The sequence below is a fragment of the Zingiber officinale genome, chromosome 1B (assembly GCF_018446385.1).
Source record: "Zingiber officinale cultivar Zhangliang chromosome 1B, Zo_v1.1, whole genome shotgun sequence".
NCBI lineage: Eukaryota > Viridiplantae > Streptophyta > Magnoliopsida > Zingiberales > Zingiberaceae > Zingiber > Zingiber officinale.
Genome location: NC_055986.1, coordinates 116,553,086 through 116,569,923, shown reverse-complemented (window position 1 = coordinate 116,569,923; position 16,838 = coordinate 116,553,086). Strand labels below are relative to the sequence as shown.

General features: G+C 36.6%; 1 protein-coding gene across 5 annotated transcripts; it reads right to left on the bottom strand.

Moving 5' to 3' along the window:
• Nucleotides 1–4,293: 4,293 nt before the first annotated feature.
• On the bottom strand, nt 4,294–16,171 carry LOC121974925 (myosin IA heavy chain-like). 5 transcript variants are annotated; one of them, XM_042526232.1, is made up of 5 exons: nt 15,816–16,156; nt 7,699–7,893; nt 5,726–6,041; nt 4,847–4,940; nt 4,294–4,569 (listed from the first exon to the last, which is right to left on the bottom strand). In XM_042526232.1, exons 1-4 carry the CDS (start codon nt 16,078–16,080, stop codon nt 4,877–4,879), a joined length of 840 nt encoding a protein of 279 aa, XP_042382166.1. In that variant the 5' UTR covers nt 16,081–16,156; the 3' UTR covers nt 4,294–4,569; nt 4,847–4,876. The 5 variants fall into 5 exon arrangements, with proteins under 5 accessions (XP_042382166.1, XP_042382149.1, XP_042382157.1 ...); XM_042526215.1 differs by having other exon boundaries at nt 4,847–4,905; nt 15,816–16,152; XM_042526223.1 differs by lacking the exon at nt 4,847–4,940.
• Nucleotides 16,172–16,838: the final 667 nt, after the last annotated feature.

Below are 16,838 nucleotides of genomic sequence, written 5' to 3'. Positions count from 1 at the left end.
TCCTTCTTTCTAAATAGTTGACTTCCAACAACTGATAGTTTAGCTAATTCTACGTGAGCAATCGCTAATGCTTATAATCAGTCTATGTTGTTCGAGATCTTTTATTACTGACGACGTATCCACGCACTTGCGAAAACGTAACACTGCACCTCGAAGAAATTTTATCTAAGTCGCCTCTATCCCTTCCTGGGCATCTGCATCCCTTCTAGGCATCTGGAGTCTGACGTGTGCCAGCCAACCAGAGCAAGCCAGCTCAGCTGTATGCGTGGTTGGGTTTGGGGCATTTCGGGCTCCTATATCTTGTTGTATCGTTACATACGTAAGAGGGGGTGAATTACATGATTTTAAAAACTTTTCTTTTTAATCTTTTAAAAACAAAGTGCATAGAGCGAAACAAAAAAAAAATAGAAATGAAAAAGAAAGAACTCGATCGGTTATTTGGTTCGGAGTCTTCGGAGACTTCTATTCCAAGACCCATGATTCCGTAGATCATATCGATGGGAAATTCACTATAACCCTCTTCCAAAACCCGCGGAAGAGGGAAACTAGTACAATAGAAAAGATAAGAGAAGTGTAACAAGCTACACTTTCCTTTTAAGCAATAATTAAGTACACAAAGAAAACTTCATTACCCAACACTTGCAGATTTCAAATCGAGCTCGGTGTTGGATAGCTTCTCAGTAGTAGTCGAGCGCAACAGCATTGTAGCAAAGCAGCAACACAAAGTCGGAGCAATCGTAACTTTGAACAAATGCGTAGAAGCTTATAGAAGAGATGTGTATGAGTTGTGTTGAAGCTTTGGTCGAGTAGCCCTTTTAAAGAGGGTTGAAGGCTCCTTCCATAGCACTAGAGGTGTCTTCCATCAGCAAGGTTTTATACTGAGAAAACCATGCCTTATCATCTCTGAGGTCTTCTGTGTTATTTGACTGAAGGCACCTTAAAGCCTCTCTAGGGTGCCTTCCATCGCCCAGCTCAAGGTGCCTTCCATGCAGTTGAAGGCGTCTCAAGTACTGTTCACCTGAGATATTTTGTGCTCCTTTCGCCCTGCAAAATGTGTTAGTCCAACACAAAATATTTAACCTATAAAACAAGGTTAACACAATAAATATGTAGCAGTAATAATTAGTTGTTATCCTTCTAAAACTAAAAACTAGTCATAGTCTCAATTTAGGTTTTCAAAATGGACCTAAATTGGACCTACGTCTAAAGTCCCAAATTCGGGCTCGTCTTCACTGAAACACTCTCCTCTAGTGGCTTACTTCCACTTACCTGTCAAACATCTAGTCCTCTAGACTTGTTTGGTCTTTCTCTTATCTTGCTTAATATCTGACTAAATTGATCTACTAGCACTTACCTGTAACACTGAGTTAGCACAATAGATATAAAATAGTAAAAAAAAAAAATAGTATTAGCATTATTAATAATTTGCTAGTCAGGTCAACAACGCGCGATCAACCGAAAACCAGTTGGTCACACATGTTTGAAATTTACTCCTCCAAGACTTTTCATTTCCTAGGGTTACCTCCCCCTAGGGTTGTCCAACTTCACTCACTAGGACTTCCATTGTATATCTTCACTCGGCAGGACTTCCATTGTCTAGCTTCACTCACCAGGACTTCTACCACCTAGCTTCACTCACTAGGGCCAGTTTCACTCACCAAGACTTCCACCACCTAGTTTCACTCACTATGGTCCAACTTCACTCACTAGGATTTCCACCACCTAGTTTTACTCACTAGGGTCCAATTTCACTCACTAGGATTTTCACCACCTAGTTTCACTCACTAGGGTCCAACTTCACTCACTAGGATTTCCACCACCTAGTTTTACTCACTAGGGTCCAGCTTCACTCACCAGGACTTCTACCACCTAGCTTCACTCACTATGGCCCGACTTCATTCACCAAGATTTCCACTACCTAGTTTCACTCACTAGGGCCTAGCTTCATTCACCAAAACTTTCACTACCTAGCTTCACTCACTAGGGTCTGACTTCATTCACCGGGACTTCCATTACCTAGTTTCACTCACTAGAGCATGACTTCACTCACCAGGACTTCCCCTTGTCTAACCTCCAATTAGGACTAATCACTTAGTAGACTTCTCACCTGTCTTACCCTTGCTAGTCATCTAGTCTTGACTAGACTTCTCTCTTCCAAATATCAAGTCATGTTTGGATCAACCCTTGGTCAAACTAACTAGACTTAGGTACATTATCAAACAATAAAATCCTAGAGGTCGATTGCACCAACAGATCCTTTCTAGTCGCCCAGACTATCGGGCACCTATATCCATTTCAGGTGTCTGGAATCCCCTTAGCCCAGCTTTTTACCTACATCACAAAGTTAGCACAAAAAACATAGTAATATATTTAACACAAAGAATCAGTCCAATTTAGATTGTCTAGTCTTGACTTTTGGGTTTCCAGTGAAACCCTGGGTTAGACTGATGTCTACCGTTCTCTCACGGGGAACGTATCCTCATCCACTTCTCTTAGAAGAATTTATAAATTTGCCAAACATTTGATCTTCCAGACATGTTTGGAGTTTTGCTCAGCATCCGATCTTGACCTTCGGAACTTCTTGCTAGACTTCTGATCCTCGATTTGTCTAGACTTCTACCTAGTGTCCACGATCCTAAGGCTTCCCGCCTAGTGTCTCAACCCCTAGAACTTCTGCCCAACATCGTTGATTTACCAAGATTTCTGCCCAATCCACTTAACCGGGACTTTTCTATCCAGTCCACTTGACCAGGACTTCTTTGCGCAATATACTTAATCAGGATTTCTTTACTCAGTCCACTCGATCATGATTTCTTTACCTAGCTTCAACTTAGGACGTTTCTACATACTTAGTCAAACTCGTTAAATCACAACACAAGTTAACTTTAAACTTTTTGTCAATATCAAAACCTATCTGGCACCAAGATTTATTAATAATAAATTAATAAATTCTTAGAAATAATTGATGGACTAAGTTGAGCTAAGGGGAAATAAATTATTTATTAAATAATGCTGGATTCTATTTAATATATTTTTCAATTAATAGGAATAATAATAATAATTTTAAATTATTTTTATAGTGTTTTTAAATTCAAACTGAAACAATGGATTCAACAATAAAATTGCAAACCAACAATAAATCCAATTTTTATCGGACTGAAAAAAAAATTAATTATAAACTAGTTAGTTAGTTGGTTTAAGTAGGAAATAGAATTAATACGTTGAGAATTGTATTCTTCTTGAGAGGATAATAAAGTTAAACTATTTCTAAAAAAATTATTATAATAATTTGAACTTTCAAATGTATATTCGTTACAATAACGGTTCCACGGACCACGGATATAGAAAGAAGCATACATAAATCAGACGCATGATGAGGTAAATAAAATTTACTAAATTTCTAATAATTTGAACTCGCAATTTTTAATTAGAAGTGGTTATAGATTTTTTAGTCTGTGGAAATAAAATTTACTAAATTTCTAATATTTATTTATGATCTTTCGTTCTATCTCAATTTAAAATAGAAGCAGAAAATCATTTATATATTAAATTAGCTACCTACGAAACATTCCATACAGTTATTAAAGAAATAATAAACAAATAAATAGAAATATGTTTTGACCAAACTTGTCGTTAGTACATAGAAAAACTCAACATTAACAATGAAAAAAGCGCCTTCTGAATAAATTTAATTTGATTGAACTAAGAAATCATAGCTACGATTTATCTAAATACATTATTTCTAGAAATCTTAATTCAATGGATCAGTTTTAGCAATGGCGAAGGTGTAATCGCGGATGAGAGCTGAAACCTGCATACACACAGATGACACAAATGGCTTTGCTTCAGCTATATATTCCTAATTAGGTAGCTACTAGTTACTCATAGTGGAATCCATGGCCGCACAGCATCAGATTGGCATCAAAATCACGCTGTGAAATAGTCCATGCAAATGGAACATGCATTCTCTTGGCGGTCTTCTGCTTCCACTTCTTGATCTCGAAACATGGCTCTTTTGAGCCGTAGCACCGCGGAGCTAGGTAGACATGCGCTTGTTCTTGAGACCCTCTACCGTGACTCCGCCACCCCAATCTTCGACCTCGGACACTCTCCTTTGAAGTTGACTAATCGTGGAAATTATTCCAAACCTTCTACAATTGGCTAAACCTCAAAATTATAGGATGTCAAAACCGCTGTAAATTTTATCTTAAAGTTAATCATAGATTTAGGCAGGCAGTGTATAATATATATCATGGTTGCTCACCTGAAAAAACAGCAACCTACTTGTTACTCTTATAACTATACTGCATGTTTTTTTTAAAACGAAATATGCATTCAACAGTAGCATACAACAGCGATTCCCAATGTCATCAACTCGAATAAACTCAAGTAAAAGAAAAACGACATGGAAAACAAAGATTGAATTGATTGTTGGGGTTATGAATCAAGAGTTCGGGCCATCATAACCAAAAGGTAGTTGGAACCTCGACATAAGGTGCTCTTCAATAAAAGCCAAAGCAGGACCGCATCATTGGATAGCCTTCCTTGAGATCCTTGTTCCAATGGCTCCTGCAGCAAAGCATTGCAAGTGTTAACGCGCTTGAAGGTGGAACGAGGCAGATGTGATGCATCAGCATGATGTAGGATGTAGAGCCCAGGTGAATGGGATTCAATACGTTGGAACCTTGCCATAGGCATGGGTGGTGAAATAAAGATGGCAAGGAAAAAAAATTTACACGCAAGAATCAACGAGGCAAACATCTATCACCATCTCAGTGAGCTGCAAGGAATCATATTATGCAAACTTTACTGTAAAAGAAATAGATTTTGGAAGAGTTAAACAGACCTTCTACTTCGACAAATTCGATTTCTTTCACTACGTCATCAGCAGCATTATACTCAAACCTGCGTTGTGCATAATTTCCACAGCTTTCATCTTTCTGGTTGAAAAAATAAACAGCCATATATTTTTTTTTGTCAATTTTACACACTACATATGCCTATTGATTTAGAGAATATGTATTCAATTTTACAAGGAAAAAAAGAGAGCTTTAGTTAGATTTTCCCACCGACGTTTGATCTACCCAGACATGAGGTTTATGTGAGATAGAGCTTGAGCAATTCCACAAGATATAATGGCTCAGTAATTGCTATGCAAATGTTTTTTAGGATGACTGCAATTTAAGTTGGTTGACGTGTATCAGCTAACAAGTAAGAGGAAATAGAAAAAGAACAGTGCAGCAGTTGATTGGAATTTGGAAGCCTCTTCAGAAAAATTAAATAGACGGTTTCAATCTGCATATGAAATTGTTAGAAGCTTCACTGAACAAGCTAATTCAAATTTCTACCATAAATTGCAGTATACACTCATCGGAAAGAAGTTTGATGAGCCAAAGTTTATTTCTCTTTACTTTTTCATTCCTTCACTTGTTTCATTTGTTTTTTCTAATAAGAAGGCTACTAGGCTACTATGAAAGAAAGTTAGTATGCAAGACAAATGGTGACAGACCGAATACAATGTTAGGATGGCTCCAGATGAACATGATTAAACTGGTTAATAGATCAGTGCTAAAATGGATGTGGATGCACAAAGCTTCTGTCAATACATGGTTAAAAGGAGTGACTTTGTTGGTCAAACTCCTGATAATAAAGCAATACAAAGAAAAAATATCTGACTTTGTGCCAATACTTACCAAATGAAAATGAAGCTATTTTCAATATTTACCTGTTGGAGAAAACGACTTCAAGTTCCTCGGTTGCACCCTTGGTGGCTTCAATCAAGACATTCACAATCTCTGTTTTTCTTGTGCTAGCCATTAGACAATCATACTCAGTAGGAATGATCAGTGCAAAAAAGTTGTCACTGAATTTGCTCGAACATATCTTTTCAACTGCTGCAAGTGCTATTCTCCTCTTTAAGGCATCAGCATCAGAGTCAACAAGATATATAGCAAAATCAGTAATCAGCATAATCTGTTTCTTCATCTTTCCGGATCCAGTGACTTTGATCACCTTATCCGCAAATAGAACTGTTCTGTCACCTGAAGAGATAATAATGTGGTCCTCAACACCAAGAATACAACTATTGATGCAACACCAAATTCGAACTGTTAAACCAGCCAAGAACTAAGAACGGAATTGATAAAACAAATAAGGAAATAACCTCACCCGCAGAAAAAACTGACACAAAGAAATCAAATTGGAAATTGCATTAATTCAAAAATGATTGAAATTTAGGACTCTGACTCGACTCAACAGTAAATATAAAATAAATATTTTAAATAAATAAAATATACTAATCATGATAGGGATTATAATTATTCTTTATTTAATAACAAAAAAATTATCTTAAATACACAAATCTTGAATACTTTCACTTTATTACCAATGCTCGAATTATTAATATTTTTTAATCTTGAAGATTTTCAATTTATCACCCTTTAGCGCAGATGAACCAATCTGAATTTTATCTTTAATTTATTTTCTTTAGATATAATTTTTCCCATGATATTTGTTTCTTTATTTGCATTATTCTCTCCAACTGATAAAAATTCGACTTCTAAGGAGTTTTGAACTTCTCCTTTTAGGTTTTCATTTCCAAACATAAGGAAGAATTATTTCAATAACTCTGTTTAACAAAATTTCTTCGTAATTTTTACTTTTCAAATGACCCTTCCAATGAGAAAGAAATCAATGCACTTTGTTTTTCTTTTTGCACTTTGACATTGAAATATTCTTTTCTAGTCGCCCTTTCAATAAGTAAAAAAATATCTAAGTTTGTTGTATGATGAGAATAATATTTTTGTCTTCCTTGTGAATGTAATAATGACGAGGATGATTCCACAAAATGTGTAACAAAACCAACATACGAAGACGAATATTCGAACTTCTCCAAGCAAAATTAGCTTATCCTCCAAAGGTGTTTAAATGAGTAGGAAAGTTAAAAAAAAAAAACATTGTAATCAATCTTTTCCACGATATAAACAACCAAATCTTATCTCACTAAGTATGGTCAGAAACCATACTAAGTGATTTGCAAAATGTTATCTAACTAATCAGGAAATATGTTAGGGTTCATAATTCCATCAAATATAATGGCTTTTGCCCTAACACATGGTTCATAAAAATACTAAGATTCTTCTTTAGGGATGACAGGATGTAATTATGTACATGTCATTCCTAAATTTAGCAGTGTACGAAGAATAACCACTATAATCCTTAAGCTTCCGTTTGGATGGGGTGAGGGAAGGTTCATTAATGGAAGGAGAAGGGAGGGAAAGAAAGGGGAAATAAAGTATTTATTTTCCCCTTGTTTGGGAGGGAGGGAAGGTTAATTAACATAACATGTGTTACCTTATTTAGGAGAAAAGGAAGAGGAATAAAGGGCAGCCCGATGCACAAAGCTCCCGCTATGCGGAGTCCCGGTAAAGGATCCATTGTACGCAGCCTTACCTGCTTTTTGCAAGAGGTTGTTTCCAAGGAAAAGGAAGAGGATTGAAGGTTAAATATATAAAATTACAAAATTACCCTCAATTTAGAAACAAATCATCATAAAGTTGTCAACGATCATAATTCAACCTCCCCTTTTGTAAAACAAAAAAAAAACATATTTTGAAGCCTGAAACAAAATATATGCTAACGCAGCCAATGGAAGAAAATGTAAGCATCGAGGAATCAAAGAGGAGCATTGAGGCTCACCCATAGCAGCAGAGGTCACAGCGGCAAGTTCTTCATCGATGTAGGCGGGAGTTATGACGGCAAGCTTTGGGGCAGCAAGGACAGCCTCCTGGGCAGCAAGCTTGGCCACATCTTTTCTATCGTAGAAGGGCTCCACAATCTCCCTCAATGTCCACAATCTCTTCTTCTTCTTCGAACGCGACTTCGCCATTTTCCCTTGGATATTGAATTAGGATAGGATCTGCAGTCAGCATCGCCATCTTCGACTTTCCTAGCGGCAGCCTTTGGGTCTAAGAAAAAGGAGTCACCGACTGCTCACCTATGCACACGGTCAGGAACGAAGGTGATACAATGGAAGGAGGGGGCGACGCCGGGTCCGAACGGCGAAGGGTTCGCTCCAAGGGAAGAGAAGCTTGGGAGGAGGTCTGCAACTCGAGGATAAAGTTCGAATAAAACTTTTTAGAATCCCCCTTCCTTACACCTCGAATTGGAATTTTGCCTCTTTTTCCCCTTCCAAGGTTAAAGTTTACCCTTCCTTCCCCTTCACCTCGTTAACTCACTCCTTCCCAAACGAGATTAGAAAGTTCCCCCTCCCCTTATTTACCCTTCCCCCTCACCTCCTCCCAAACAGAGGGTAAGTTTATTGTTCACATAGGGAACATTATGTCTATATTTAGTGGCAAATATGGTGTTTTCTCTCATAAATTAATTCAAATATTGACAAGTTATGAAAATTATAAAATTAAATAATGTTATAAATTAAATGAGATGTAGAAGCATTTGATAAATTGCTAACATGCAAGTATGATAATTGATGGATGATGATTAAACTAAATAGAAAATATTTTATTTGATGGATCCTCAACTACATAGGAAATATATTCTTTTGATGGATGATGATTAAACTAAAAAGGAAATATTTTTTATGAATGGTGCTAACTAAATTGGAAAAAATTTATAATATTTTTTATTTTTATAAATAAGATACTAAATATGTATGAATTTGTGAGGAAAAACTAATTAAATGCGAACAATTTAAAGTTACCAACTAAATAAACAAATAATTTCTTGGGAAGAGGAATTGCTTTTATACCTAGATGATGAGACATTCATCGATGTTGATGTGGATGTGGTCTGAGTTTTAAACTGGACCAATAGATGGAGATACTCAATCTGCTCTTTGTTGAATCTAGAGAAGACAATTGTTTTCTTGCAAACTAAAATGCGAAAGGACAATTAAATCGTTTTAGGAATTTTGTCTACGCTTGGTTGTGTCAATGTGTTGTTTGCAATTGGAGAAGTTGATGCACGTTGGTCATTGTTGTTGTGATGAGCTAGCAATGGTGATGCCTTGGAGGAAGCATGTGACCGAAAACAACAAGATGGAGGTGACAAAATGTTTATAATGTTGCCATAAATGTTCATGGCAATGCAAATAGAATAACACAAATTGACCATGATATTTTTTTATTACAACAAAATTTTTCCTCTTTTACTCAAATTTCCCCTTTCTCTCTCCCTCTCTCTCTCTCCACTTTTTCCTGAACTCTTTTTTTTCGCTCCCTTTCTTTCTCCTTTTTTCTCACTTCTCTCTCTCTCTCTCTCTCTCACTCTCTCACTCTCTCACTCTTTTTGCTTTTATTGTTTCCGTGTTGGTCCTAGGGTGGGCTAGCAGGGGGCGTTGGGCAAGTGCTTCGCCTTTTTTCCACTTGCTTTTATTGTTGCTATGGTAATAGCAACAATTTTATTTTGATGGTGAGGTCGACCATGAATGAAGATGACAAGAGGGCACAAGATTCTAATTAGAACTCAAAAACAGATAAAAATAGAGAAGTGACAATGATGGTAAAATAAAAATGTAAAAAAGTAAAGATGAAAGTAGATGTGCGGAGGATGCAGTTGAGGAAATGATGTATGTGATGATAAGAAGAAAGAGAAATCACAATAAAGACTAATGATTAAAGAAAGATGTAAAAAAACAAATTAAGTATTGAACTATGAATGAATTGTGGATAAGGGTGGAGCTAAAGTTTGAGGATGATAGATAAAGGAGATAACTAGTACCGAAATCAAGTCACTAGGCTTCAACTCTGATACCAATTGACACAACACCATATTTGAACTGCCCAACTACCAGGAACAAAGAATTAAATTGATAAAGCATCTCACCTAAAGGAAAAACTCTCACACATAGAAGTCATATTGGAAACTATAATAATTCAAAGGTGATTGAAATATAGGACTCTGAACTTCTTTTATAGAATCATTAGTAAATATGAAAATAAATATTATAAATGGAGAAACTATACTAATAGTAATAGGGATTATAATTATTCCCTATTGATTACTAAAATAGAAAATATTAATTACCAAATAACAAAAATTAATTCAAATATTGACTATTTTGCAATTCTTTTCCATTTATTACAGATGCACATATCTAACTAAAAATTAAGTCAGACCCATATAAAAAGGTTATTTATTTTGAATCTATCTCGTTGTAAGTTGAAATCTGGAATTTCCAAATTCAAAATGGAACTTTTTTGTACATTGGTGAATTTAAAGAATCAAATCTAAACTTGGAAATCCTAGATAAATATACATGTTTATAGGAACCAAGTTCTAGATGTGGGCACTTTGTTGGATCATGGGGGAACCAAACCCAAAACATGGCTTGTATATTTAGGAGGAACAAAACAAAAGGGGGCATGAACAAATGAGAGAGATTATGTAGCACTGATGCTTGCGATGCAGCAACATAGTTCTCCTTTACAAGAGATCAGCAAATAGTTAGGAACAAGGGTTGAAGCATTAGGAACAAGGGTTGAAGCAACACCATTGAAGGAAGCATCCACTTTTGTTGATAAATCCTCTCAATTTGAGTCTCATGAACAACAAGATGATTAATTGGAAGAGTATAGGATGTATGTTAAGAAAGTGGAATTACCAATGTTTGACGGTTGGAATCTAGTAGTATGGATTACAAGGGCTGAGATTTATTTTGAAATTCAAAATACTTCTGATGAAGTTAAGGTCAAGTTGCCACATGTAAGTATGAAGGCACCACCATTCATTAGTTTAATCTTCTTAAGGCGATTGAAGATAATCTAACTTGGAAAAAACTTAAAGGAGCTCTCATATCCCAATTTGGAGGATGTAGATATGACAATCCTTTTGAAGAATTGGCAACATTAAAACAAACTAGCAATGTGGAAGAATTTATTGAAGCCTTAGTTGATTTCTTCACAAGTTCCATGTCTCCCAAAGGAGTAGTATATTGACTAATTCATGAGTGTATTACAACCACATATCAAAAAAGAAGAGTAGGAATGATGAAGTCACTGTCTAGAGGGCAATTAATGCGCATGATAAAAGATGTTAACCAACTGAATTCGGAAATTTGGTTCAGTCCACAAATCGATTAAATTAATACATCATTAGTGGACTGATATACTTGAATCAGATGCAACTAGACTGAGTCTGATTCGATTGCCCAATATAAGAAAAGTTTGGTTTTGGTGGTAAAGTTGGATCGTTTCGGTTTGTCCAAAAAGTTTGATTTAATCAGTTTCAGATTATTCAATTCGATCGATTTGGTTTTGAACTGATTACTCACCCTTAGAAAAGACATTAGGGAAGGAGAGAGTATGGGGCAGTTTCAACCAGGGCAGGGCTGGTTTAGGTATTTTTCGATCACATAGGGCCTCATGCAATTTAAAAGGAGTTGGGTTAGTCTTTCTAGGTAGGCAGAACCTGTACAAAAAATAGAATGGGGAAGCTAGTAATGCAAGTTCTACATCAAATAGAGATCCCTCTATATCCCTAACCTCTACAGCAAGAAAAGGAGAGAAACAAGGGTTCATGGAAAAATCTAGAGGAATTTGTTTCATTACTTACCTAGAATTAATGGAACGAAGGGCAAAGAGATTATGCTTCAAACATAGTGAAAATTTTCACCCACTTCACCAATGTGCAAAGAAGCAATTAAAGTTGTTAAAGAAAAAAAAAGAAGCAATTAAAGCTGTTAGGGTTAGAGGAGAATGAAAAATTAAATCGATATGGAGAGATAGTGGGTCTTCAGGTAGAAAATTATAAGATGAAGAGTTGGAATGTAAATTTATGGGATTATTAGGTATGAATTTGGAACAAATGAAAACAGAACCATGAAGTTAGTGGGCAAATTAATGGAAATTGACATTGTGGTGCATACAGAGCCAGCCATAATTTCATTTCTCTTCATTTAAGTGTGGCTCGTGGATTGAAGGTGCAAGAGACGGAGATTGAGAATTAAACTTGGGGATGGGCACAAAGTGTTTACCAAAGGGAAGTGCCCTGAGTTATCTATTAAATTGGGTGATTCTGAGTTGAAAACATAGACGTATTAGAATTGGGAGGTATAGATTTAGTCTTGGGAGTTTCTTGGTTGAAAACATTAGGGAAAGTTATAATGGAATGGAAGGCAATGACTATGAAGTTCCGTCATGGAGATCTTGTGGTCACCCTCCAAGGTAAGTTGGAGGCAGCTAAGAAGAGTAAGCATATAGATAAAAGGGGGACAGAATCTTGCTCCTTGTATTGTCTTTTGGAAAGGCATTCCGTTAGTATTGATGAACTTTTATGGGTAGTAGAGGGAGTTCCTTCTCAAACAGCATTACCACTAGAATGCACCATAGCAATAGAAATTATTACAATTATTGGAAAGTTTTTTTGCAATTTTTAAATAAGGGTATGGGCTACCACTAATGAGAAGTCAACAGCATGATATAGTGTTGTTGGAAGGGCAGAGCCCTATTAGTGTGCATCGATACCATTACCCACACCACTAAAGGAGGAGATCGAGAGACAAGTTCAAGAAATGCTACAATCAGGGGTTATTTCTCTAATTGTTTGTTATTATTTAAAATAAATTGTCATGGAGAATGTGCGTTGAATATAGAGCACTAAATAAGGTTACAATTATGGATAAGTACCATATCTCTGTGGTAGATGAGTTGATATTTGAGTTATTTGGAGCTATATTTTTTTCTAAAATTGATTTGAAATCAGGGCATCATCATATTAATGTAAAGGAGGAAGGCATTCACAAGATTGCATTTTGCACTCACAATGGACAATATGACTTCTTAGTTATGCCTTTTACTAATGCCCCTACAACCTTTCATACAGCAATGAATTATTTATTTAGACCATTCCATTGTAAGTTTGTGCTAGTTTTCTTTGATGATATTTTGGTCTACAGTTCTGATTGGTTTACACATTTGTCTCATCTTTATGTGGTATTGAAAGTTCTTCTCAAGAATCAATTTGTGGCTAACTCCAAGAAATGCAGTTTTGGCACAACAACAGTTGATTACTTGGGTCAAATCATTTCCAAACAAGGTGTTCAATTGATCCTATCAAAATCCAATGTATTTTGGATTGGCTAGTTCTAAAGAATTTTGGAGTAAGAGGTTTTTTGGGTTGAACTGGTTACAAGAGAAAATTTGTAGAAAATTATGGTAGAGTGGCTAAGCCCTTGATAGAGTTGACTAAGAAAAATAATTTCCATTGAGGATCAACTTCTTTAGAGTCTTTCTTGAAACTTAAAAACTTTTGACCAATCGCTCGATTCTTTCCCTCTCTGATTTTTTCAACCCTCCTTGAATTTTTCAAAGCCTTTATTATAACAATGGATTACAACCATAGATCAACAATGTTGGATGGCCAAGCTATTGGGTTACCAATTTGAAGTCATTTACAAACTAGGTTTGGAAAATAAAGCCATGAAGAAGGTGAATATTACGCTTTAGTGTCTTACCCTCCTACATGGAAGGAAGGTGAAAATATTATTGAAGAAGCTCAACAGGATCTTCAATTACAGAAAATTATGGTTGATTTGACCAACAATCTAAATTCTCATCTGGGTTTTAAGATGCAACACGGAGTTCTATTCTACAACAACATGCTTGTTATTTCTACTGCATCTCCTTCGACACAATTACTCCTAAAGGAATTTCATTCTTCCCCTTTAGGAGGGCATTATGGTTTCTTAAAAACTCATAGAAGGTTGGCAAGTAATCTTTATTGGATAAGTATGAAATGTTGTGTACAAGAGTTTGTGCAGTCTTGTGATGTGTATCAATGACACAAATATGTCACAACCGCTCCTAGGGAACTGCTCCAAACTATTATCAATACCGGATCTTATATGGGATGATATCTCTTTGGATTTTATCACCGGACTTCCTCGATCAAAAGGGCATGAAGTTGTTTTGTTGTAGTGGATCAGTTATTTCAATATGCCCATTTTATTTTGTTGAAGCATCCCTATATAGCCAAGATAGTAGATAAGTGGTTTGCTAGAGAAATTACACGGCTCCATGGAGCTCCTAATCCATTATTAGTGACTTAGATCCATTGTTCATTAGTTATTTTTGGAAAGCAATCTTTCGCCTACAAGGCACCATGCTTCAGATGAGCTCTTCCTACCACCCTAAAATAGATGGACAAACTGAGGTATTAAATAGATGTTTGGAAGGGTATTTACGTTGCTTTGCTTCTAAACAACCCAGAAATTGGGCTCATTGCATACCGTGGACAAAATTCTAATATAATACTTCTTACAAATATCTGTAAAATTCCTTTTGAAGTCTAAAGCCCCATACTTTAACTCACTTCTTAACGCATGAACTAAAGTTGAGGTAGTGGCAAGGGAGTTATCTGGCAAGGATGAAGCTCTCCTTCAACTTAAATATAATCTCTCTAGGGCATAAGAAAAAATGAAGAGATATGTCGATAAAAAGAGGAAGCTGCTGCAATTTGCAATAGGAGAATGAGTGTTCCTTAAATTAAGCGCCCATAAGCAACACACAATTTCTAGGAGGATTAATCAAAAATTGGCAGCAAGGTATTATGGACCTTTTCAAATTGTTGCAAAATATGGAGAGGTTGCATATAAGCTTAAACTTCCACCTCATTCTCGGATCGATCTCATCTTTCATGTATCGTTACTTAAGAAGGCTATTGGAGATTACAATGTGCAAGCAGATCTGCCCAGTGGACTGGTGGTAGCACTAGAAGATGATGTGGAACCAGAATATGTGATTACTAATAGAGACATTGTTCAAAATGAAGAAGTGGTTCGTTAATGGCTAGCCAAATGGAAGGACAAGAGCATGATTGACACAACATGAGTGGATGAATTCACTCTTAGAACTCAATTTCCTAATTTTAGCCTTGAGAACAAGGCTAGAGCTGCAACAAGTGGTAATGATAGGAACCATGTTCTAGATGTAAGCACTTAGATTATGGAGGAAACAAGCCCAAAACATGACTTGAATATTCTAGGAGAAACAAAATAAAAAGGGAATAACAAGTAGTTATATTTTAGAATCAGTTATATCTATGGGGCAGTTATGTTAGTATGTTTTAGAGTTAGTTGCCTAAATGTGTGAAGTTATAAGTATGTGTGAAGTTAGAGGAGGTGAGAGTTGGTATTTTTTCTGATTTGTGAAAGAGAGCATCAGTGACTGGTTGAGAGAGTTTCTTTACTGCATTTGAGTGTTCTTTGTTGTATTATTTGTGTTAAACCTAATAAAATTCTGTGTGTTTCTCTATTTTGACTTCTGGAAACCAAACCCATGTACTCACAATATTGTTAACAAATTCAAGAAGTCATGAGTCAACTACTAGGATACACGTAGTTCATTTGCAATGCCATGAGTACATTTATGCTGAGTCAGCATTCAATCTGGCATGCCTACTTTGCATCTTACATATGAGTTTGTGAATTAGGATCAAGTTACAAAATTATGAATTTTCATTTTACTTTTATCAAAATTTGTAATTGCATACTGAGTCAGTTGAACAAATCCTATTTATCATCTCGACTCAACATAAATGGTGCGATATGGAAATTAACCCAATTGAGAACTATCACGGCTTCAATGTTTGATCATAAAGCCATGTAAAAATCTCTACAAATTCATCCTTAATATCCTTTCCAATCCAACTAGATTGATTCATTTTATTTTATGGAAAGATCATTCCAATACTGAAGAATCATATTGAAAAATTGACAAATTGTGGCGGCGCATTCATGGGGACATCAATCAAGGAAAAAGAGATAGAACAGCAAACAATTGGGCATTGAAGTTTACCTTGTTTGCGCAAGATCTTATCAAGGAAGGGATCATAAGATACGCCGACGTAGTCTCCCTTGCAATTCCCGGCGAGCGCGGCCCTCCTCCGCAACTTCAATCCCGCAAACTGCCCCGGCTCCTCGTCTGCGATCTCCAGCTCATCACCCTGCATCCCTTCATTCTGCGCCTCCATCGGCTTCTCGACGGCTCCCCCGCTTCCATCTCTGCTGCCGCCGTTGTCCTGTGGCACCTCCACTTGGAGTCTCCTCCTGAAGCGATCCATGGCTAAGGGGCAAGAGGAAGGCGGAGTTAGAAACCCGATGTATACGTCAATCCGTCGGCGGCACAGCCGGTCCAAACAATCCTAAAGCGAACCGAAGAGATAAACCGGACCGGGCTCGTCAGTGACCGTGACATACGGTCTAGGGAGTGAGGATCCGGTTACCCATGACCCATCAGAACCACGCCCGAATTCTGTTCCCCCACTTCCCGTCTCGTGGGCGGCTCGTTAAGGCGTCTCGTCAACGGCTTCGGTCTCGGCAACGAGTTTTCGTTGCAAAGGCGATCGCGTTAACGACTCCACGATGGTGTCGGTACCTTTTTCTCTATTCGTCTTCATTGCCGAAGAAGACTCCGTTTCCAGTTTCTGTTTCTCATATCGAAACAGATCGATTCGTTAAATTGGCAAGATGAGCCCATTTACTACCACTCAGTCGATTCTTTTCATCGTGAAACGTTTGTCTACTTTGAAGATCGAATTGTATGATTGCAGTATTGATAGTAAGAGAAGGAAACATTTGCTTTGAAGGGAACGAGGAATCAGATGCAGAAATTAGGAGACTTTAAGCTTCCTCAATTCTTCAACTATTTGCCCTTCTTAACGTAATGTTTCACTCTAAACCTTACAAGTGGTTTCCTTTTCTAGTGTCTAAAACTTGAAATGAATCGACTTATGCAAATTAATAGCAATTATAGATATTGATGGATTCTTCTATGTTCTGTGTATTTTGTTTTAAGTTGATTTATTCAAGTTGGATCGTT